The following is a 26,250-nucleotide window of genomic DNA, read 5'->3' on the forward strand; positions in this document are numbered from 1 at the left end:
GTTAATTCAAAGCAAAACAAAACAAAAAATAGGGAATAGAAAGTGAAAATGTTCCAAAATATCAGAACGGAACCTCAAACACATATCAGCGAAGGCTCTAATGTTTGAGGAGCTTCCCTTTCTTTCCTTCTGTATTCCCACCAATGTTCTTCTCTGGTTGTCAGAGTTGTAAGCATTATACATCTGTGAGAGGGATACTTGTGCATTAACTCAGAAAAGCCCACTTTTTTCTACTAGCGATTCACTAGCGGAACCTGAAGCTAATTAACTAGGGCAAAGGGAATCTAATGTCATATTTATCAGTGGAGTTCAATAAAGTTGTCGGAGCTGTTGCTATCAGTACAATTGAGTCTATGCATTCACTTCAGTATTCATAATGGAAAGGCAATGAGGAAGCACTATAACATTTTAGAAACTGAAATGATTTTTTTTAGATTACGTACAATAAGACCATTACTATAAACGTTAGCAAAACTTTGTGATGTCACGCCAGGCTTGCCTACTAAACCTCTGCTTTTTTAAAATAACAAATTTACAAATAATCTGGAAATAACTGAAAATGCATGGTTAAGAGTCCTTTTTATTGTTCCAAATAGATTGAAACAGCAGTGCATTACTAAGTGAAATGAAATAACATTTAAGGTTTGATTTCTTTTTTGAAGTGCTTATTTTAAACTTCTAGTTGGTTTACATTTAATTTAAAATCTAGACAAAAATATGGAAAAATCTTCCATCAACTGTAGCCATTTTTCATCAGTATTCCGTCATATTCGCATCTTGTCAGAGTCGTTCAGAACGAAGGACTGTATATCACTGAAAACAAGGGGGCAGGACAAATAACCAATCTTTGATTTGTGTGGTTCAATTGTAAAAAGCGACTGGGAAGATTACCACCGTTTTTTGGACATTATAGATTCAACTGAAATATCTACAGGTAGCAGATGATAGGTGTGCTCACTTGTGAATCCGTGACTGCCACTGCATCTCCTTCAGTCATATTGTCCTCAGCCAAGGCCACAACTTGGAGGGTATACATGCTTCCGGGTATTAGTCCAGTTAGATTAGCAAATGCCGAAGTTGTGGTCACATTCATCACTGTGGATCCAGTAACGTCAACTCTGTAGCTTCCAACGTTGCCATTTGGTGGTGTCCAGCTGAGAGAAAGTGAGCTAGTGGAGATATTACTGATCGTCAAATTGTACACCTTATCAGGCTCTGTTACAGGAAAAAAATAAAAGGATAGGTTAAAATAAACAATACAGTAGAGAACACAGATAACACTTCTAATTACAGTATACTATAAACTGCACAATGTAAGTTTCTGAAATAGAATTTAAATATTCATGGGGTTGGAAACGTCAACATTTTAGTGATATCACATTGCTTATTAATTCTGATATTTTTTTACATTGGATTTTTATTTTTAAATTGTTTTTCTCCATCACTAGTAAACTGATCTTGAATGTCTGCAAGCAAAGAAACAATTGATAACTATCTCTTCGCGTTTCCCGTTCTACTTCAACAATGTCCCGGGCATCAACGTCCTTGAATTGTTCTCGTCAATATACTGTCTTTCCTGGTTGAAAAATCATCCTACAGCTTCTCTGAAAAACACTGAAAAATCTGAACCTACAAATGATTGAACGCGTAAAATTCTGCTTCAGATGTGCCATGATTAACGCATCTAATTATTTAAAAAATTTCAGACATCCTGGCTTTTTCCAGTCACTGATTTCACCCATGGTTCCTCTGATCCTATATTCTGTTTCTCCTCTTATATGAGTGCAACTGTTACATGTAATATTCTCTGCTTAAGACCTTTCTTTTTGTGGTTGAACAAACTTTAATGTCACGTAGATCACTTTTTACTGCTGGAACTGACACTATTCCTGGGAGGAATGCTCGTCAAAGTTAAGAAGTGCTCTTGAGGAATTTCGTTCTCACTGAAGCAGGGAATTACACATTTAGGCATCACAAGGGTCACTGATTACACAGTTACCTCATATCTTTTACCAATAGTCAAAATCTTGTTTTGTGATTCTTCTGTCGGTAGAGATATAATGACAGTTAATTCAAAGCAAAACAAAACAAAAATAGGGAATAGAAAGTGAAAATGTTCCAAAATATCAGAACGAACCAACCTCAAACGAGCTTCCCTTTCTTTCCTTCTGTATTCCCACCAATGTTCTTCTCTGGTTGTCAGAGTTGTAAGCATTATACATCTGTGAGAGGGATACTTGTGCATTAACTCAGAAAAGCCCACTTTTTTCTACTAGCGATTCACTAGCGGAACCTGAAGCTAATTAACTAGGGCAAAGGGAATCTAATGTCATATTTATCAGTGGAGTTCAATAAAGTTGTCGGAGCTGTTGCTATCAGTACAATTGAGTCTATGCATTCACTTCAGTATTCATAATGGAAAGGCAATGAGGAAGCACTATAACATTTTAGAAACTGAAATGATTTTTTAGATTACGTACAATAAGACCATTACTATAAACGTTAGCAAAACTTTGTGATGTCACGCCAGGCTTGCCTACTAAACCTCTGCTTTTTTAAAATAACAAATTTACAAATAATCTGGAAATAACTGAAAATGCATGGTTAAGAGTCCTTTTTATTGTTCCAAATAGATTGAAACAGCAGTGCATTACTAAGTGAAATGAAATAACATTTAAGGTTTGATTTCTTTTTTGAAGTGCTTATTTTAAACTTCTAGTTGGTTTACATTTAATTTAAAATCTAGACAAAAATATGGAAAAATCTTCCATCAACTGTAGCCATTTTTCATCAGTATTCCGTCATATTCGCATCTTGTCAGAGTCGTTCAGAACGAAGGACTGTATATCACTGAAAACAAGGGGGCAGGACAAATAACCAATCTTTGATTTGTGTGGTTCAATTGTAAAAAGCGACTGGGAAGATTACCACCGTTTTTTGGACATTATAGATTCAACTGAAATATCTACAGGTAGCAGATGATAGGTGTGCTCACTTGTGAATCCGTGACTGCCACTGCATCTCCTTCAGTCATATTGTCCTCAGCCAAGGCCACAACTTGGAGGGTATACATGCTTCCGGGTATTAGTCCAGTTAGATTAGCAAATGCCGAAGTTGTGGTCACATTCATCACTGTGGATCCAGTAACGTCAACTCTGTAGCTTCCAACGTTGCCATTTGGTGGTGTCCAGCTGAGAGAAAGTGAGCTAGTGGAGATATTACTGATCGTCAAATTGTACACCTTATCAGGCTCTGTTACAGGAAAAAAATAAAAGGATAGGTTAAAATAAACAATACAGTAGAGAACACAGATAACACTTCTAATTACAGTATACTATAAACTGCACAATGTAAGTTTCTGAAATAGAATTTAAATATTCATGGGGTTGGAAACGTCAACATTTTAGTGATATCACATTGCTTATTAATTCTGATATTTTTTTACATTGGATTTTTATTTTTAAATTGTTTTTCTCCATCACTAGTAAACTGATCTTGAATGTCTGCAAGCAAAGAAACAATTGATAACTATCTCTTCGCGTTTCCCGTTCTACTTCAACAATGTCCCGGCATCAACGTCCTTGAATTGTTCTCGTCAATATACTGTCTTTCCTGGTTGAAAAATCATCCTACAGCTTCTCTGAAAAACACTGAAAAATCTGAACCTACAAATGATTGAACGCGTAAAATTCTGCTTCAGATGTGCCATGATTAACGCATCTAATTATTTAAAAAATTTCAGACATCCTGGCTTTTTCCAGTCACTGATTTCACCCATGGTTCCTCTGATCCTATATTCTGTTTCTCCTCTTATATGAGTGCAACTGTTACATGTAATATTCTCTGCTTAAGACCTTTCTTTTTGTGGTTGAACAAACTTTATTGTCATACGTAGATCACTTTTTACTGCTGGAACTGACACTATTCCTGGGAGGAATGCTCGTCAAAGTTAAGAAGTGCTCTTGAGGAATTTCGTTCTCACTGAAGCAGGAAATTACACATTTAGGCATCACAAGGGTCACTGATTACACAGTTACCTCATATCTTTTTACCAATAGTCAAAATCTTGTTTTGTGATTCTTCTGTGCGGTAGAGATATAATGACAGTTAATTCAAAGCAAAACAAAACAAAAAATAGGGAATAGAAAGTGAAAATGTTCCAAAATATCAGAACGCAACCTCAAACACATATCAGCGAAGGCTCTAATGTTTGAGGAGCTTCCCTTTCTTTCCTTCTGTATTCCCACCAATGTTCTTCTCTGGTTGTCAGAGTTGTAAGCATTATACATCTGTGAGAGGGATACTTGTGCATTAACTCAGAAAAGCCCACTTTTTTCTACTAGCGATTCACTAGCGGAACCTGAAGCTAATTAACTAGGGCAAAGGGAATCTAATGTCATATTTATCAGTGGAGTTCAATAAAGTTGTCGGAGCTGTTGCTATCAGTACAATTGAGTCTATGCATTCACTTCAGTATTCATAATGGAAAGGCAATGAGGAAGCACTATAACATTTTAGAAACTGAAATGATTTTTTTTAGATTACGTACAATAAGACCATTACTATAAACGTTAGCAAAACTTTGTGATGTCACGCCAGGCTTGCCTACTAAACCTCTGCTTTTTTAAAATAACAAATTTACAAATAATCTGGAAATAACTGAAAATGCATGGTTAAGAGTCCTTTTTATTGTTCCAAATAGATTGAAACAGCAGTGCATTACTAAGTGAAATGAAATAACATTTAAGGTTTGATTTCTTTTTTGAAGTGCTTATTTTAAACTTCTAGTTGGTTTACATTTAATTTAAAATCTAGACAAAAATATGGAAAAATCTTCCATCAACTGTAGCCATTTTTCATCAGTATTCCGTCATATTCGCATCTTGTCAGAGTCGTTCAGAACGAAGGACTGTATATCACTGAAAACAAGGGGGCAGGACAAATAACCAATCTTTGATTTGTGTGGTTCAATTGTAAAAAGCGACTGGGAAGATTACCACCGTTTTTTGGACATTATAGATTCAACTGAAATATCTACAGGTAGCAGATGATAGGTGTGCTCACTTGTGAATCCGTGACTGCCACTGCATCTCCTTCAGTCATATTGTCCTCAGCCAAGGCCACAACTTGGAGGGTATACATGCTTCCGGGTATTAGTCCAGTTAGATTAGCAAATGCCGAAGTTGTGGTCACATTCATCACTGTGGATCCAGTAACGTCAACTCTGTAGCTTCCAACGTTGCCATTTGGTGGTGTCCAGCTGAGAGAAAGTGAGCTAGTGGAGATATTACTGATCGTCAAATTGTACACCTTATCAGGCTCTGTTACAGGAAAAAAATAAAAGGATAGGTTAAAATAAACAATACAGTAGAGAACACAGATAACACTTCTAATTACAGTATACTATAAACTGCACAATGTAAGTTTCTGAAATAGAATTTAAATATTCATGGGGTTGGAAACGTCAACATTTTAGTGATATCACATTGCTTATTAATTCTGATATTTTTTTACATTGGATTTTTATTTTTAAATTGTTTTTCTCCATCACTAGTAAACTGATCTTGAATGTCTGCAAGCAAAGAAACAATTGATAACTATCTCTTCGCGTTTCCCGTTCTACTTCAACAATGTCCCGGCATCAACGTCCTTGAATTGTTCTCGTCAATATACTGTCTTTCCTGGTTGAAAAATCATCCTACAGCTTCTCTGAAAAACACTGAAAAATCTGAACCTACAAATGATTGAACGCGTAAAATTCTGCTTCAGATGTGCCATGATTAACGCATCTAATTATTTAAAAAATTTCAGACATCCTGGCTTTTTCCAGTCACTGATTTCACCCATGGTTCCTCTGATCCTATATTCTGTTTCTCCTCTTATATGAGTGCAACTGTTACATGTAATATTCTCTGCTTAAGACCTTTCTTTTTGTGGTTGAACAAACTTTATGTCACGTAGATCACTTTTTACTGCTGGAACTGACACTATTCCTGGGAGGAATGCTCGTCAAAGTTAAGAAGTGCTCTTGAGGAATTTCGTTCTCACTGAAGCAGGAAATTACACATTTAGGCATCACAAGGGTCACTGATTACACAGTTACCTCATATCTTTTTACCAATAGTCAAAATCTTGTTTTGTGATTCTTCTGTGCGGTAGAGATATAATGACAGTTAATTCAAAGCAAAACAAAACAAAAAATAGGGAATAGAAAGTGAAAATGTTCCAAAATATCAGAACGCAACCTCAAACACATATCAGCGAAGGCTCTAATGTTTGAGGAGCTTCCCTTTCTTTCCTTCTGTATTCCCACCAATGTTCTTCTCTGGTTGTCAGAGTTGTAAGCATTATACATCTGTGAGAGGGATACTTGTGCATTAACTCAGAAAAGCCCACTTTTTTCTACTAGCGATTCACTAGCGGAACCTGAAGCTAATTAACTAGGGCAAAGGGAATCTAATGTCATATTTATCAGTGGAGTTCAATAAAGTTGTCGGAGCTGTTGCTATCAGTACAATTGAGTCTATGCATTCACTTCAGTATTCATAATGGAAAGGCAATGAGGAAGCACTATAACATTTTAGAAACTGAAATGATTTTTTAGATTACGTACAATAAGACCATTACTATAAACGTTAGCAAAACTTTGTGATGTCACGCCAGGCTTGCCTACTAAACCTCTGCTTTTTTAAAATAACAAATTTACAAATAATCTGGAAATAACTGAAAATGCATGGTTAAGAGTCCTTTTTATTGTTCCAAATAGATTGAAACAGCAGTGCATTACTAAGTGAAATGAAATAACATTTAAGGTTTGATTTCTTTTTTGAAGTGCTTATTTTAAACTTCTAGTTGGTTTACATTTAATTTAAAATCTAGACAAAAATATGGAAAAATCTTCCATCAACTGTAGCCATTTTTCATCAGTATTCCGTCATATTCGCATCTTGTCAGAGTCGTTCAGAACGAAGGACTGTATATCACTGAAAACAAGGGGGCAGGACAAATAACCAATCTTTGATTTGTGTGGTTCAATTGTAAAAAGCGACTGGGAAGATTACCACCGTTTTTTGGACATTATAGATTCAACTGAAATATCTACAGGTAGCAGATGATAGGTGTGCTCATTGTGAATCCGTGACTGCCACTGCATCTCCTTCAGTCATATTGTCCTCAGCCAAGGCCACAACTTGGAGGGTATACATGCTTCCGGGTATTAGTCCAGTTAGATTAGCAAATGCCGAAGTTGTGGTCACATTCATCACTGTGGATCCAGTAACGTCAACTCTGTAGCTTCCAAGCGTTGCCATTTGGTGGTGTCCAGCTGAGAGAAAGTGAGCTAGTGGAGATATTACTGATCGTCAAATTGTACACCTTATCAGGCTCTGTTACAGGAAAAAAATAAAAGGATAGGTTAAAATAAACAATACAGTAGAGAACACAGATAACACTTCTAATTACAGTATACTATAAACTGCACAATGTAAGTTTCTGAAATAGAATTTAAATATTCATGGGGTTGGAAACGTCAACATTTTAGTGATATCACATTGCTTATTAATTCTGATATTTTTTTACATTGGATTTTTATTTTTAAATTGTTTTTCTCCATCACTAGTAAACTGATCTTGAATGTCTGCAAGCAAAGAAACAATTGATAACTATCTCTTCGCGTTTCCCGTTCTACTTCAACAATGTCCCGGGCATCAACGTCCTTGAATTGTTCTCGTCAATATACTGTCTTTCCTGGTTGAAAAATCATCCTACAGCTTCTCTGAAAAACACTGAAAAATCTGAACCTACAAATGATTGAACGCGTAAAATTCTGCTTCAGATGTGCCATGATTAACGCATCTAATTATTTAAAAAATTTCAGACATCCTGGCTTTTTCCAGTCACTGATTTCACCCATGGTTCCTCTGATCCTATATTCTGTTTCTCCTCTTATATGAGTGCAACTGTTACATGTAATATTCTCTGCTTAAGACCTTTCTTTTTGTGGTTGAACAAACTTTAATGTCATACGTAGATCACTTTTTACTGCTGGAACTGACACTATTCCTGGGAGGAATGCTCGTCAAAGTTAAGAAGTGCTCTTGAGGAATTTCGTTCTCACTGAAGCAGGGAATTACACATTTAGGCATCACAAGGGTCACTGATTACACAGTTACCTCATATCTTTTTACCAATAGTCAAAATCTTGTTTTGTGATTCTTCTGTGCGGTAGAGATATAATGACAGTTAATTCAAAGCAAAACAAAACAAAAAATAGGGAATAGAAAGTGAAAATGTTCCAAAATATCAGAACGCAACCTCAAACACATATCAGCGAAGGCTCTAATGTTTGAGGAGCTTCCCTTTCTTTCCTTCTGTATTCCCACCAATGTTCTTCTCTGGTTGTCAGAGTTGTAAGCATTATACATCTGTGAGAGGGATACTTGTGCATTAACTCAGAAAAGCCCACTTTTTTCTACTAGCGATTCACTAGCGGAACCTGAAGCTAATTAACTAGGGCAAAGGGAATCTAATGTCATATTTATCAGTGGAGTTCAATAAAGTTGTCGGAGCTGTTGCTATCAGTACAATTGAGTCTATGCATTCACTTCAGTATTCATAATGGAAAGGCAATGAGGAAGCACTATAACATTTTAGAAACTGAAATGATTTTTTTTAGATTACGTACAATAAGACCATTACTATAAACGTTAGCAAAACTTTGTGATGTCACGCCAGGCTTGCCTACTAAACCTCTGCTTTTTTAAAATAACAAATTTACAAATAATCTGGAAATAACTGAAAATGCATGGTTAAGAGTCCTTTTTATTGTTCCAAATAGATTGAAACAGCAGTGCATTACTAAGTGAAATGAAATAACATTTAAGGTTTGATTTCTTTTTTGAAGTGCTTATTTTAAACTTCTAGTTGGTTTACATTTAATTTAAAATCTAGACAAAAATATGGAAAAATCTTCCATCAACTGTAGCCATTTTTCATCAGTATTCCGTCATATTCGCATCTTGTCAGAGTCGTTCAGAACGAAGGACTGTATATCACTGAAAACAAGGGGGCAGGACAAATAACCAATCTTTGATTTGTGTGGTTCAATTGTAAAAAGCGACTGGGAAGATTACCACCGTTTTTTGGACATTATAGATTCAACTGAAATATCTACAGGTAGCAGATGATAGGTGTGCTCACTTGTGAATCCGTGACTGCCACTGCATCTCCTTCAGTCATATTGTCCTCAGCCAAGGCCACAACTTGGAGGGTATACATGCTTCCGGGTATTAGTCCAGTTAGATTAGCAAATGCCGAAGTTGTGGTCACATTCATCACTGTGGATCCAGTAACGTCAACTCTGTAGCTTCCAGCGTTGCCATTTGGTGGTGTCCAGCTGAGAGAAAGTGAGCTAGTGGAGATATTACTGATCGTCAAATTGTGAACCTTACCAGGCTCTGTTACAGGAAAAAAATAAAAGGATAGGTTAAAATAAACAATACAGTAGAGAACACAGATAACACTTCTAATTACAGTATACTATAAACTGCACAATGTAAGTTTCTGAAATAGAATTTAAATATTCATGGGGTTGGAAACGTCAACATTTTAGTGATATCACATTGCTTATTAATTCTGATATTTTTTTACATTGGATTTTTATTTTTAAATTGTTTTTCTCCATCACTAGTAAACTGATCTTGAATGTCTGCAAGCAAAGAAACAATTGATAACTATCTCTTCGCGTTTCCCGTTCTACTTCAACAATGTCCCGGGCATCAACGTCCTTGAATTGTTCTCGTCAATATACTGTCTTTCCTGGTTGAAAAATCATCCTACAGCTTCTCTGAAAAACACTGAAAAATCTGAACCTACAAATGATTGAACGCGTAAAATTCTGCTTCAGATGTGCCATGATTAACGCATCTAATTATTTAAAAAATTTCAGACATCCTGGCTTTTTCCAGTCACTGATTTCACCCATGGTTCCTCTGATCCTATATTCTGTTTCTCCTCTTATATGAGTGCAACTGTTACATGTAATATTCTCTGCTTAAGACCTTTCTTTTTGTGGTTGAACAAACTTTATTGTCATACGTAGATCACTTTTACTGCTGGAACTGACACTATTCCTGGGAGGAATGCTCGTCAAAGTTAAGAAGTGCTCTTGAGGAATTTCGTTCTCACTGAAGCAGGAAATTACACATTTAGGCATCACAAGGGTCACTGATTACACAGTTACCTCATATCTTTTTACCAATAGTCAAAATCTTGTTTTGTGATTCTTCTGTGCGGTAGAGATATAATGACAGTTAATTCAAAGCAAAACAAAACAAAAAATAGGGAATAGAAAGTGAAAATGTTCCAAAATATCAGAACGCAACCTCAAACACATATCAGCGAAGGCTCTAATGTTTGAGGAGCTTCCCTTTCTTTCCTTCTGTATTCCCACCAATGTTCTTCTCTGGTTGTCAGAGTTGTAAGCATTATACATCTGTGAGAGGGATACTTGTGCATTAACTCAGAAAAGCCCACTTTTTTCTACTAGCGATTCACTAGCGGAACCTGAAGCTAATTAACTAGGGCAAAGGGAATCTAATGTCATATTTATCAGTGGAGTTCAATAAAGTTGTCGGAGCTGTTGCTATCAGTACAATTGAGTCTATGCATTCACTTCAGTATTCATAATGGAAAGGCAATGAGGAAGCACTATAACATTTTAGAAACTGAAATGATTTTTTAGATTACGTACAATAAGACCATTACTATAAACGTTAGCAAAACTTTGTGATGTCACGCCAGGCTTGCCTACTAAACCTCTGCTTTTTTAAAATAACAAATTTACAAATAATCTGGAAATAACTGAAAATGCATGGTTAAGAGTCCTTTTTATTGTTCCAAATAGATTGAAACAGCAGTGCATTACTAAGTGAAATGAAATAACATTTAAGGTTTGATTTCTTTTTTGAAGTGCTTATTTTAAACTTCTAGTTGGTTTACATTTAATTTAAAATCTAGACAAAAATATGGAAAAATCTTCCATCAACTGTAGCCATTTTTCATCAGTATTCCGTCATATTCGCATCTTGTCAGAGTCGTTCAGAACGAAGGACTGTATATCACTGAAAACAAGGGGGCAGGACAAATAACCAATCTTTGATTTGTGTGGTTCAATTGTAAAAAGCGACTGGGAAGATTACCACCGTTTTTTGGACATTATAGATTCAACTGAAATATCTACAGGTAGCAGATGATAGGTGTGCTCACTTGTGAATCCGTGACTGCCACTGCATCTCCTTCAGTCATATTGTCCTCAGCCAAGGCCACAACTTGGAGGGTATACATGCTTCCGGGTATTAGTCCAGTTAGATTAGCAAATGCCGAAGTTGTGGTCACATTCATCACTGTGGATCCAGTAACGTCAACTCTGTAGCTTCCAACGTTGCCATTTGGTGGTGTCCAGCTGAGAGAAAGTGAGCTAGTGGAGATATTACTGATCGTCAAATTGTACACCTTATCAGGCTCTGTTACAGGAAAAAAATAAAAGGATAGGTTAAAATAAACAATACAGTAGAGAACACAGATAACACTTCTAATTACAGTATACTATAAACTGCACAATGTAAGTTTCTGAAATAGAATTTAAATATTCATGGGGTTGGAAACGTCAACATTTTAGTGATATCACATTGCTTATTAATTCTGATATTTTTTTACATTGGATTTTTATTTTTAAATTGTTTTTCTCCATCACTAGTAAACTGATCTTGAATGTCTGCAAGCAAAGAAACAATTGATAACTATCTCTTCGCGTTTCCCGTTCTACTTCAACAATGTCCCGGACATCAACGTCCTTGAATTGTTCTCGTCAATATACTGTCTTTCCTGGTTGAAAAATCATCCTACAGCTTCTCTGAAAAACACTGAAAAATCTGAACCTACAAATGATTGAACGCGTAAAATTCTGCTTCAGATGTGCCATGATTAACGCATCTAATTATTTAAAAAATTTCAGACATCCTGGCTTTTTCCAGTCACTGATTTCACCCATGGTTCCTCTGATCCTATATTCTGTTTCTCCTCTTATATGAGTGCAACTGTTACATGTAATATTCTCTGCTTAAGACCTTTCTTTTTGTGGTTGAACAAACTTTATGTCATACGTAGATCACTTTTTACTGCTGGAACTGACACTATTCCTGGGAGGAATGCTCGTCAAAGTTAAGAAGTGCTCTTGAGGAATTTCGTTCTCACTGAAGCAGGAAATTACACATTTAGGCATCACAAGGGTCACTGATTACACAGTTACCTCATATCTTTTTACCAATAGTCAAAATCTTGTTTTGTGATTCTTCTGTGCGGTAGAGATATAATGACAGTTAATTCAAAGCAAAACAAAACAAAAAATAGGGAATAGAAAGTGAAAATGTTCCAAAATATCAGAACGCAACCTCAAACACATATCAGCGAAGGCTCTAATGTTTGAGGAGCTTCCCTTTCTTTCCTTCTGTATTCCCACCAATGTTCTTCTCTGGTTGTCAGAGTTGTAAGCATTATACATCTGTGAGAGGGATACTTGTGCATTAACTCAGAAAAGCCCACTTTTTTCTACTAGCGATTCACTAGCGGAACCTGAAGCTAATTAACTAGGGCAAAGGGAATCTAATGTCATATTTATCAGTGGAGTTCAATAAAGTTGTCGGAGCTGTTGCTATCAGTACAATTGAGTCTATGCATTCACTTCAGTATTCATAATGGAAAGGCAATGAGGAAGCACTATAACATTTTAGAAACTGAAATGATTTTTTAGATTACGTACAATAAGACCATTACTATAAACGTTAGCAAAACTTTGTGATGTCACGCCAGGCTTGCCTACTAAACCTCTGCTTTTTTAAAATAACAAATTTACAAATAATCTGGAAATAACTGAAAATGCATGGTTAAGAGTCCTTTTTATTGTTCCAAATAGATTGAAACAGCAGTGCATTACTAAGTGAAATGAAATAACATTTAAGGTTTGATTTCTTTTTTGAAGTGCTTATTTTAAACTTCTAGTTGGTTTACATTTAATTTAAAATCTAGACAAAAATATGGAAAAATCTTCCATCAACTGTAGCCATTTTTCATCAGTATTCCGTCATATTCGCATCTTGTCAGAGTCGTTCAGAACGAAGGACTGTATATCACTGAAAACAAGGGGGCAGGACAAATAACCAATCTTTGATTTGTGTGGTTCAATTGTAAAAAGCGACTGGGAAGATTACCACCGTTTTTTGGACATTATAGATTCAACTGAAATATCTACAGGTAGCAGATGATAGGTGTGCTCACTTGTGAATCCGTGACTGCCACTGCATCTCCTTCAGTCATATTGTCCTCAGCCAAGGCCACAACTTGGAGGGTATACATGCTTCCGGGTATTAGTCCAGTTAGATTAGCAAATGCCGAAGTTGTGGTCACATTCATCACTGTGGATCCAGTAACGTCAACTCTGTAGCTTCCAACGTTGCCATTTGGTGGTGTCCAGCTGAGAGAAAGTGAGCTAGTGGAGATATTACTGATCGTCAAATTGTACACCTTATCAGGCTCTGTTACAGGAAAAAAATGAAAGGATAGGTTAAAATAAACAATACAGTAGAGAACACAGATAACACTTCTAATTACAGTATACTATAAACTGCACAATGTAAGTTTCTGAAATAGAATTTAAATATTCATGGGGTTGGAAACGTCAACATTTTAGTGATATCACATTGCTTATTAATTCTGATATTTTTTTACATTGGATTTTTATTTTTAAATTGTTTTTCTCCATCACTAGTAAACTGATCTTGAATGTCTGCAAGCAAAGAAACAATTGATAACTATCTCTTCGCGTTTCCCGTTCTACTTCAACAATGTCCCGGCATCAACGTCCTTGAATTGTTCTCGTCAATATACTGTCTTTCCTGGTTGAAAAATCATCCTACAGCTTCTCTGAAAAACACTGAAAAATCTGAACCTACAAATGATTGAACGCGTAAAATTCTACTTCAGATGTGCCATGATTAACGCATCTAATTATTTAAAAAATTTCAGACATCCTGGCTTTTTCCAGTCACTGATTTCACCCATGGTTCCTCTGATCCTATATTCTGTTTCTCCTCTTATATGAGTGCAACTGTTACATGTAATATTCTCTGCTTAAGACCTTTCTTTTTGTGGTTGAACAAACTTTATGTCATACGTAGATCACTTTTTACTGCTGGAACTGACACTATTCCTGGGAGGAATGCTCGTCAAAGTTAAGAAGTGCTCTTGAGGAATTTCGTTCTCACTGAAGCAGGAAATTACACATTTAGGCATCACAAGGGTCACTGATTACACAGTTACCTCATATCTTTTTACCAATAGTCAAAATCTTGTTTTGTGATTCTTCTGTGCGGTAGAGATATAATGACAGTTAATTCAAAGCAAAACAAAACAAAAAATAGGGAATAGAAAGTGAAAATGTTCCAAAATATCAGAACGCAACCTCAAACACATATCAGCGAAGGCTCTAATGTTTGAGGAGCTTCCCTTTCTTTCCTTCTGTATTCCCACCAATGTTCTTCTCTGGTTGTCAGAGTTGTAAGCATTATACATCTGTGAGAGGGATACTTGTGCATTAACTCAGAAAAGCCCACTTTTTTCTACTAGCGATTCACTAGCGGAACCTGAAGCTAATTAACTAGGGCAAAGGGAATCTAATGTCATATTTATCAGTGGAGTTCAATAAAGTTGTCGGAGCTGTTGCTATCAGTACAATTGAGTCTATGCATTCACTTCAGTATTCATAATGGAAAGGCAATGAGGAAGCACTATAACATTTTAGAAACTGAAATGATTTTTTAGATTACGTACAATAAGACCATTACTATAAACGTTAGCAAAACTTTGTGATGTCACGCCAGGCTTGCCTACTAAACCTCTGCTTTTTTAAAATAACAAATTTACAAATAATCTGGAAATAACTGAAAATGCATGGTTAAGAGTCCTTTTTATTGTTCCAAATAGATTGAAACAGCAGTGCATTACTAAGTGAAATGAAATAACATTTAAGGTTTGATTTCTTTTTTGAAGTGCTTATTTTAAACTTCTAGTTGGTTTACATTTAATTTAAAATCTAGACAAAAATATGGAAAAATCTTCCATCAACTGTAGCCATTTTTCATCAGTATTCCGTCATATTCGCATCTTGTCAGAGTCGTTCAGAACGAAGGACTGTATATCACTGAAAACAAGGGGGCAGGACAAATAACCAATCTTTGATTTGTGTGGTTCAATTGTAAAAAGCGACTGGGAAGATTACCACCGTTTTTTGGACATTATAGATTCAACTGAAATATCTACAGGTAGCAGATGATAGGTGTGCTCACTTGTGAATCCGTGACTGCCACTGCATCTCCTTCAGTCATATTGTCCTCAGCCAAGGCCACAACTTGGAGGGTATACATGCTTCCGGGTATTAGTCCAGTTAGATTAGCAAATGCCGAAGTTGTGGTCACATTCATCACTGTGGATCCAGTAACGTCAACTCTGTAGCTTCCAAGCGTTGCCATTTGGTGGTGTCCAGCTGAGAGAAAGTGAGCTAGTGGAGATATTACTGATCGTCAAATTGTACACCTTATCAGGCTCTGTTACAGGAAAAAAATAAAAGGATAGGTTAAAATAAACAATACAGTAGAGAACACAGATAACACTTCTAATTACAGTATACTATAAACTGCACAATGTAAGTTTCTGAAATAGAATTTAAATATTCATGGGGTTGGAAACGTCAACATTTTAGTGATATCACATTGCTTATTAATTCTGATATTTTTTTACATTGGATTTTTATTTTTAAATTGTTTTTCTCCATCACTAGTAAACTGATCTTGAATGTCTGCAAGCAAAGAAACAATTGATAACTATCTCTTCGCGTTTCCCGTTCTACTTCAACAATGTCCCGGGCATCAACGTCCTTGAATTGTTCTCGTCAATATACTGTCTTTCCTGGTTGAAAAATCATCCTACAGCTTCTCTGAAAAACACTGAAAAATCTGAACCTACAAATGATTGAACGCGTAAAATTCTGCTTCAGATGTGCCATGATTAACGCATCTAATTATTTAAAAAATTTCAGACATCCTGGCTTTTTCCAGTCACTGATTTCACCCATGGTTCCTCTGATCCTATATTCTGTTTCTCCTCTTATATGAGTGCAACTGTTACATGTAATATTCTCTGCTTAAGACCTTTCTTTTTGTGGTTGAACAAACTTTATTGTCATACGTAGATCACTTTTTACTGCTGGAACTGACACTATTCCTGGGAGGAATGCTCGTCAAAGTTAAGAAGTGCTCTTGAGGAATTTCGTTCTCACTGAAGCAGGGAAATTACACATTTAGGCATCACAAGGGGTCACTGATTACACAGTTACCTCATATCTTTTTACCAATAGTCAAAATCTTGTTTTGTGATTCTTCTGTGCGGTAGAGATATAATGACAGTTAATTCAAAGCAAAACAAAACAAAAAATAGGGAATAGAAAGTGAAAATGTTCCAAAATATCAGAACGAACCTCAAACACATATCAGCGAAGGCTCTAATGTTTGAGGAGCTTCCCTTTCTTTCCTTCTGTATTCCCACCAATGTTCTTCTCTGGTTGTCAGAGTTGTAAGCATTATACATCTGTGAGAGGGATACTTGTGCATTAACTCAGAAAAGCCCACTTTTTTCTACTAGCGATTCACTAGCGGAACCTGAAGCTAATTAACTAGGGCAAAGGGAATCTAATGTCATATTTATCAGTGGAGTTCAATAAAGTTGTCGGAGCTGTTGCTATCAGTACAATTGAGTCTATGCATTCACTTCAGTATTCATAATGGAAAGGCAATGAGGAAGCACTATAACATTTTAGAAACTGAAATGATTTTTTAGATTACGTACAATAAGACCATTACTATAAACGTTAGCAAAACTTTGTGATGTCACGCCAGGCTTGCCTACTAAACCTCTGCTTTTTTAAAATAACAAATTTACAAATAATCTGGAAATAACTGAAAATGCATGGTTAAGAGTCCTTTTTATTGTTCCAAATAGATTGAAACAGCAGTGCATTACTAAGTGAAATGAAATAACATTTAAGGTTTGATTTCTTTTTTGAAGTGCTTATTTTAAACTTCTAGTTGGTTTACATTTAATTTAAAATCTAGACAAAAATATGGAAAAATCTTCCATCAACTGTAGCCATTTTTCATCAGTATTCCGTCATATTCGCATCTTGTCAGAGTCGTTCAGAACGAAGGACTGTATATCACTGAAAACAAGGGGGCAGGACAAATAACCAATCTTTGATTTGTGTGGTTCAATTGTAAAAAGCGACTGGGAAGATTACCACCGTTTTTTGGACATTATAGATTCAACTGAAATATCTACAGGTAGCAGATGATAGGTGTGCTCACTTGTGAATCCCGTGACTGCCACTGCATCTCCTTCAGTCATATTGTCCTCAGCCAAGGCCACAACTTGGAGGGTATACATGCTTCCGGGTATTAGTCCAGTTAGATTAGCAAATGCCGAAGTTGTGGTCACATTCATCACTGTGGATCCAGTAACGTCAACTCTGTAGCTTCCAACGTTGCCATTTGGTGGTGTCCAGCTGAGAGAAAGTGAGCTAGTGGAGATATTACTGATCGTCAAATTGTACACCTTATCAGGCTCTGTTACAGGAAAAAAATAAAAGGATAGGTTAAAATAAACAATACAGTAGAGAACACAGATAACACTTCTAATTACAGTATACTATAAACTGCACAATGTAAGTTTCTGAAATAGAATTTAAATATTCATGGGGTTGGAAACGTCAACATTTTAGTGATATCACATTGCTTATTAATTCTGATATTTTTTTACATTGGATTTTTATTTTTAAATTGTTTTTCTCCATCACTAGTAAACTGATCTTGAATGTCTGCAAGCAAAGAAACAATTGATAACTATCTCTTCGCGTTTCCCGTTCTACTTCAAAAATGTCCCGGCATCAACGTCCTTGAATTGTTCTCGTCAATATACTGTCTTTCCTGGTTGAAAAATCATCCTACAGCTTCTCTGAAAAACACTGAAAAATCTGAACCTACAAATGATTGAACGCGTAAAATTCTGCTTCAGATGTGCCATGATTAACGCATCTAATTATTTAAAAAATTTCAGACATCCTGGCTTTTTCCAGTCACTGATTTCACCCATGGTTCCTCTGATCCTATATTCTGTTTCTCCTCTTATATGAGTGCAACTGTTACATGTAATATTCTCTGCTTAAGACCTTTCTTTTTGTGGTTGAACAAACTTTATGTCATATGTAGATCACTTTTACTGCTGGAACTGACACTATTCCTGGGAGGAATGCTCGTCAAAGTTAAGAAGTGCTCTTGAGGAATTTCGTTCTCACTGAAGCAGGAAATTACACATTTAGGCATCACAAGGGTCACTGATTACACAGTTACCTCATATCTTTTTACCAATAGTCAAAATCTTGTTTTGTGATTCTTCTGTGCGGTAGAGATATAATGACAGTTAATTCAAAGCAAAACAAAACAAAAAATAGGGAATAGAAAGTGAAAATGTTCCAAAATATCAGAACGCAACCTCAAACACATATCAGCGAAGGCTCTAATGTTTGAGGAGCTTCCCTTTCTTTCCTTCTGTATTCCCACCAATGTTCTTCTCTGGTTGTCAGAGTTGTAAGCATTATACATCTGTGAGAGGGATACTTGTGCATTAACTCAGAAAAGCCCACTTTTTTCTACTAGCGATTCACTAGCGGAACCTGAAGCTAATTAACTAGGGCAAAGGGAATCTAATGTCATATTTATCAGTGGAGTTCAATAAAGTTGTCGGAGCTGTTGCTATCAGTACAATTGAGTCTATGCATTCACTTCAGTATTCATAATGGAAAGGCAATGAGGAAGCACTATAACATTTTAGAAACTGAAATGATTTTTTAGATTACGTACAATAAGACCATTACTATAAACGTTAGCAAAACTTTGTGATGTCACGCCAGGCTTGCCTACTAAACCTCTGCTTTTTTAAAATAACAAATTTACAAATAATCTGGAAATAACTGAAAATGCATGGTTAAGAGTCCTTTTTATTGTTCCAAATAGATTGAAACAGCAGTGCATTACTAAGTGAAATGAAATAACATTTAAGGTTTGATTTCTTTTTTGAAGTGCTTATTTTAAACTTCTAGTTGGTTTACATTTAATTTAAAATCTAGACAAAAATATGGAAAAATCTTCCATCAACTGTAGCCATTTTTCATCAGTATTCCGTCATATTCGCATCTTGTCAGAGTCGTTCAGAACGAAGGACTGTATATCACTGAAAACAAGGGGGCAGGACAAATAACCAATCTTTGATTTGTGTGGTTCAATTGTAAAAAGCGACTGGGAAGATTACCACCGTTTTTTGGACATTATAGATTCAACTGAAATATCTACAGGTAGCAGATGATAGGTGTGCTCACTTGTGAATCCCGTGACTGCCACTGCATCTCCTTCAGTCATATTGTCCTCAGCCAAGGCCACAACTTGGAGGGTATACATGCTTCCGGGTATTAGTCCAGTTAGATTAGCAAATGCCGAAGTTGTGGTCACATTCATCACTGTGGATCCAGTAACGTCAACTCTGTAGCTTCCAACGTTGCCATTTGGTGGTGTCCAGCTGAGAGAAAGTGAGCTAGTGGAGATATTACTGATCGTCAAATTGTACACCTTATCAGGCTCTGTTACAGGAAAAAAATAAAAGGATAGGTTAAAATAAACAATACAGTAGAGAACACAGATAACACTTCTAATTACAGTATACTATAAACTGCACAATGTAAGTTTCTGAAATAGAATTTAAATATTCATGGGGTTGGAAACGTCAACATTTTAGTGATATCACATTGCTTATTAATTCTGATATTTTTTTACATTGGATTTTTATTTTTAAATTGTTTTTCTCCATCACTAGTAAACTGATCTTGAATGTCTGCAAGCAAAGAAACAATTGATAACTATCTCTTGCGTTTCCGTTCTACTTCAACAATGTCCCGGCATCAACGTCCTTGAATTGTTCTCGTCAATATACTGTCTTTCCTGGTTGAAAAATCATCCTACAGCTTCTCTGAAAAACACTGAAAAATCTGAACCTACAAATGATTGAACGCGTAAAATTCTGCTTCAGATGTGCCATGATTAACGCATCTAATTATTTAAAAAATTTCAGACATCCTGGCTTTTTCCAGTCACTGATTTCACCCATGGTTCCTCTGATCCTATATTCTGTTTCTCCTCTTATATGAGTGCAACTGTTACATGTAATATTCTCTGCTTAAGACCTTTCTTTTTGTGGTTGAACAAACTTTAATGTCACATGTAGATCACTTTTTACTGCTGGAACTGACACTATTCCTGGCAGGAATGCTCGTCAAAGTTAAGAAGTGCTCTTGAGGAATTTTGTTCTCACTGAAGCAGGAAATTACACATTTAGGCATCACAAGGGTCACTGATTACACAGTTACCTCATATCTTTTTACCAATAGTCAAAATCTTGTTTTGTGATTCTTCTGTGCGGTAGAGATATAATGACAGTTAATTCAAAGCAAAACAAAACAAAAAATAGGGAATAGAAAGTGAAAATGTTCCAAAATATCAGAACGCAACCTCAAACACATATCAGCGAAGGCTCTAATGTTTGAGGAGCTTCCCTTTCTTTCCTTCTGTATTCCCACCAATGTTCTTCTCTGGTTGTCAGAGTTGTAAGCATTATACATCTGTGAGAGGGATACTTGTGCATTAACTCAGAAAAGCCCACTTTTTTCTACTAGCGATTCACTAGCGGAACCTGAAGCTAATTAACTAGGGCAAAGGGAATCTAATGTCATATTTATCAGTGGAGTTCAATAAAGTTGTCGGAGCTGTTGCTATCAGTACAATTGAGTCTATGCATTCACTTCAGTATTCATAATGGAAAGGCAATGAGGAAGCACTATAACATTTTAGAAACTGAAATGATTTTTTAGATTACGTACAATAAGACCATTACTATAAACGTTAGCAAAACTTTGTGATGTCACGCCAGGCTTGCCTACTAAACCTCTGCTTTTTTAAAATAACAAATTTACAAATAATCTGGAAATAACTGAAAATGCATGGTTAAGAGTCCTTTTTATTGTTCCAAATAGATTGAAACAGCAGTGCATTACTAAGTGAAATGAAATAACATTTAAGGTTTGATTTCTTTTTTGAAGTGCTTATTTTAAACTTCTAGTTGGTTTACATTTAATTTAAAATCTAGACAAAAATATGGAAAAATCTTCCATCAACTGTAGCCATTTTTCATCAGTATTCCGTCATATTCGCATCTTGTCAGAGTCGTTCAGAACGAAGGACTGTATATCACTGAAAACAAGGGGGCAGGACAAATAACCAATCTTTGATTTGTGTGGTTCAATTGTAAAAAGCGACTGGGAAGATTACCACCGTTTTTTGGACATTATAGATTCAACTGAAATATCTACAGGTAGCAGATGATAGGTGTGCTCACTTGTGAATCCGTGACTGCCACTGCATCTCCTTCAGTCATATTGTCCTCAGCCAAGGCCACAACTTGGAGGGTATACATGCTTCCGGGTATTAGTCCAGTTAGATTAGCAAATGCCGAAGTTGTGGTCACATTCATCACTGTGGATCCAGTAACGTCAACTCTGTAGCTTCCAACGTTGCCATTTGGTGGTGTCCAGCTGAGAGAAAGTGAGCTAGTGGAGATATTACTGATCGTCAAATTGTACACCTTATCAGGCTCTGTTACAGGAAAAAAATAAAAGGATAGGTTAAAATAAACAATACAGTAGAGAACACAGATAACACTTCTAATTACAGTATACTATAAACTGCACAATGTAAGTTTCTGAAATAGAATTTAAATATTCATGGGGTTGGAAACGTCAACATTTTAGTGATATCACATTGCTTATTAATTCTGATATTTTTTTACATTGGATTTTTATTTTTAAATTGTTTTTCTCCATCACTAGTAAACTGATCTTGAATGTCTGCAAGCAAAGAAACAATTGATAACTATCTCTTCGCGTTTCCCGTTCTACTTCAACAATGTCCCGGGCATCAACGTCCTTGAATTGTTCTCGTCAATATACTGTCTTTCCTGGTTGAAAAATCATCCTACAGCTTCTCTGAAAAACACTGAAAAATCTGAACCTACAAATGATTGAACGCGTAAAATTCTGCTTCAGATGTGCCATGATTAACGCATCTAATTATTTAAAAAATTTCAGACATCCTGGCTTTTTCCAGTCACTGATTTCACCCATGGTTCCTCTGATCCTATATTCTGTTTCTCCTCTTATATGAGTGCAACTGTTACATGTAATATTCTCTGCTTAAGACCTTTCTTTTTGTGGTTGAACAAACTTTAATGTCACATGTAGATCACTTTTTACTGCTGGAACTGACACTATTCCTGGCAGGAATGCTCGTCAAAGTTAAGAAGTGCTCTTGAGGAATTTCGTTCTCACTGAAGCAGGAAATTACACATTTAGGCATCACAAGGGTCACTGATTACACAGTTACCTCATATCTTTTTACCAATAGTCAAAATCTTGTTTTGTGATTCTTCTGTGCGGTAGAGATATAATGACAGTTAATTCAAAGCAAAACAAAACAAAAAATAGGGAATAGAAAGTGAAAATGTTCCAAAATATCAGAACGCAACCTCAAACACATATCAGCGAAGGCTCTAATGTTTGAGGAGCTTCCCTTTCTTTCCTTCTGTATTCCCACCAATGTTCTTCTCTGGTTGTCAGAGTTGTAAGCATTATACATCTGTGAGAGGGATACTTGTGCATTAACTCAGAAAAGCCCACTTTTTTCTACTAGCGATTCACTAGCGGAACCTGAAGCTAATTAACTAGGGCAAAGGGAATCTAATGTCATATTTATCAGTGGAGTTCAATAAAGTTGTCGGAGCTGTTGCTATCAGTACAATTGAGTCTATGCATTCACTTCAGTATTCATAATGGAAAGGCAATGAGGAAGCACTATAACATTTTAGAAACTGAAATGATTTTTTAGATTACGTACAATAAGACCATTACTATAAACGTTAGCAAAACTTTGTGATGTCACGCCAGGCTTGCCTACTAAACCTCTGCTTTTTTAAAATAACAAATTTACAAATAATCTGGAAATAACTGAAAATGCATGGTTAAGAGTCCTTTTTATTGTTCCAAATAGATTGAAACAGCAGTGCATTACTAAGTGAAATGAAATAACATTTAAGGTTTGATTTCTTTTTTGAAGTGCTTATTTTAAACTTCTAGTTGGTTTACATTTAATTTAAAATCTAGACAAAAATATGGAAAAATCTTCCATCAACTGTAGCCATTTTTCATCAGTATTCCGTCATATTCGCATCTTGTCAGAGTCGTTCAGAACGAAGGACTGTATATCACTGAAAACAAGGGGGCAGGACAAATAACCAATCTTTGATTTGTGTGGTTCAATTGTAAAAAGCGACTGGGAAGATTACCACCGTTTTTTGGACATTATAGATTCAACTGAAATATCTACAGGTAGCAGATGATAGGTGTGCTCACTTGTGAATCCCGTGACTGCCACTGCATCTCCTTCAGTCATATTGTCCTCAGCCAAGGCCACAACTTGGAGGGTATACATGCTTCCGGGTATTAGTCCAGTTAGATTAGCAAATGCCGAAGTTGTGGTCACATTCATCACTGTGGATCCAGTAACGTCAACTCTGTAGCTTCCAACGTTGCCATTTGGTGGTGTCCAGCTGAGAGAAAGTGAGCTAGTGGAGATATTACTGATCGTCAAATTGTACACCTTATCAGGCTCTGTTACAGGAAAAAAATAAAAGGATAGGTTAAAATAAACAATACAGTAGAGAACACAGATAACACTTCTAATTACAGTATACTATAAACTGCACAATGTAAGTTTCTGAAATAGAATTTAAATATTCATGGGGTTGGAAACGTCAACATTTTAGTGATATCACATTGCTTATTAATTCTGATATTTTTTTACATTGGATTTTTATTTTTAAATTGTTTTTCTCCATCACTAGTAAACTGATCTTGAATGTCTGCAAGCAAAGAAACAATTGATAACTATCTCTTGCGTTTCCCGTTCTACTTCAACAATGTCCCGGGCATCAACGTCCTTGAATTGTTCTCGTCAATATACTGTCTTTCCTGGTTGAAAAATCATCCTACAGCTTCTCTGAAAAACACTGAAAAATCTGAACCTACAAATGATTGAACGCGTAAAATTCTGCTTCAGATGTGCCATGATTAACGCATCTAATTATTTAAAAAATTTCAGACATCCTGGCTTTTTCCAGTCACTGATTTCACCCATGGTTCCTCTGATCCTATATTCTGTTTCTCCTCTTATATGAGTGCAACTGTTACATGTAATATTCTCTGCTTAAGACCTTTCTTTTTGTGGTTGAACAAACTTTAATGTCACATGTAGATCACTTTTACTGCTGGAACTGACACTATTCCTGGGAGGAATGCTCGTCAAAGTTAAGAAGTGCTCTTGAGGAATTTCGTTCTCACTGAAGCAGGAAATTACACATTTAGGCATCACAAGGGTCACTGATTACACAGTTACCTCATATCTTTTTACCAATAGTCAAAATCTTGTTTTGTGATTCTTCTGTGCGGTAGAGATATAATGACAGTTAATTCAAAGCAAAACAAAACAAAAAATAGGGAATAGAAAGTGAAAATGTTCCAAAATATCAGAACGCAACCTCAAACACATATCAGCGAAGGCTCTAATGTTTGAGGAGCTTCCCTTTCTTTCCTTCTGTATTCCCACCAATGTTCTTCTCTGGTTGTCAGAGTTGTAAGCATTATACATCTGTGAGAGGGATACTTGTGCATTAACTCAGAAAAGCCCACTTTTTTCTACTAGCGATTCACTAGCGGAACCTGAAGCTAATTAACTAGGGCAAAGGGAATCTAATGTCATATTTATCAGTGGAGTTCAATAAAGTTGTCGGAGCTGTTGCTATCAGTACAATTGAGTCTATGCATTCACTTCAGTATTCATAATGGAAAGGCAATGAGGAAGCACTATAACATTTTAGAAACTGAAATGATTTTTTAGATTACGTACAATAAGACCATTACTATAAACGTTAGCAAAACTTTGTGATGTCACGCCAGGCTTGCCTACTAAACCTCTGCTTTTTTAAAATAACAAATTTACAAATAATCTGGAAATAACTGAAAATGCATGGTTAAGAGTCCTTTTTATTGTTCCAAATAGATTGAAACAGCAGTGCATTACTAAGTGAAATGAAATAACATTTAAGGTTTGATTTCTTTTTTGAAGTGCTTATTTTAAACTTCTAGTTGGTTTACATTTAATTTAAAATCTAGACAAAAATATGGAAAAATCTTCCATCAACTGTAGCCATTTTTCATCAGTATTCCGTCATATTCGCATCTTGTCAGAGTCGTTCAGAACGAAGGACTGTATATCACTGAAAACAAGGGGGCAGGACAAATAACCAATCTTTGATTTGTGTGGTTCAATTGTAAAAAGCGACTGGGAAGATTACCACCGTTTTTTGGACATTATAGATTCAACTGAAATATCTACAGGTAGCAGATGATAGGTGTGCTCACTTGTGAATCCCGTGACTGCCACTGCATCTCCTTCAGTCATATTGTCCTCAGCCAAGGCCACAACTTGGAGGGTATACATGCTTCCGGGTATTAGTCCAGTTAGATTAGCAAATGCCGAAGTTGTGGTCACATTCATCACTGTGGATCCAGTAACGTCAACTCTGTAGCTTCCAACGTTGCCATTTGGTGGTGTCCAGCTGAGAGAAAGTGAGCTAGTGGAGATATTACTGATCGTCAAATTGTACACCTTATCAGGCTCTGTTACAGGAAAAAAATGAAAGGATAGGTTAAAATAAACAATACAGTAGAGAACACAGATAACACTTCTAATTACAGTATACTATAAACTGCACAATGTAAGTTTCTGAAATAGAATTTAAATATTCATGGGGTTGGAAACGTCAACATTTTAGTGATATCACATTGCTTATTAATTCTGATATTTTTTTACATTGGATTTTTATTTTTAAATTGTTTTTCTCCATCACTAGTAAACTGATCTTGAATGTCTGCAA

General features: G+C 35.9%; 1 protein-coding gene across 1 annotated transcript; it reads right to left on the minus strand.

Moving 5' to 3' along the window:
* Positions 1–928: 928 nt before the first annotated feature.
* On the minus strand, positions 929–25,996 carry LOC120520345 (receptor-type tyrosine-protein phosphatase eta-like). The gene is made up of 10 exons (XM_039742778.1): positions 25,736–25,996; positions 23,669–23,926; positions 21,601–21,857; positions 19,535–19,790; positions 17,469–17,726; positions 9,199–9,455; positions 5,065–5,319; positions 2,996–3,250; positions 2,138–2,222; positions 929–1,215 (listed from the first exon to the last, which is right to left on the minus strand). The coding sequence occupies exons 1-10, from the start codon at positions 25,869–25,871 to the stop codon at positions 929–931; spliced, it is 2,304 nt and encodes a 767-aa protein (XP_039598712.1). The 5' UTR covers positions 25,872–25,996.
* Between the last annotated feature and the right edge of the window lie 254 nt (positions 25,997–26,250).

This window comes from Polypterus senegalus, unplaced genomic scaffold (assembly GCF_016835505.1).
Source record: "Polypterus senegalus isolate Bchr_013 unplaced genomic scaffold, ASM1683550v1 scaffold_3309, whole genome shotgun sequence".
Taxonomy (NCBI): Eukaryota; Metazoa; Chordata; class Cladistia; order Polypteriformes; family Polypteridae; genus Polypterus; species Polypterus senegalus.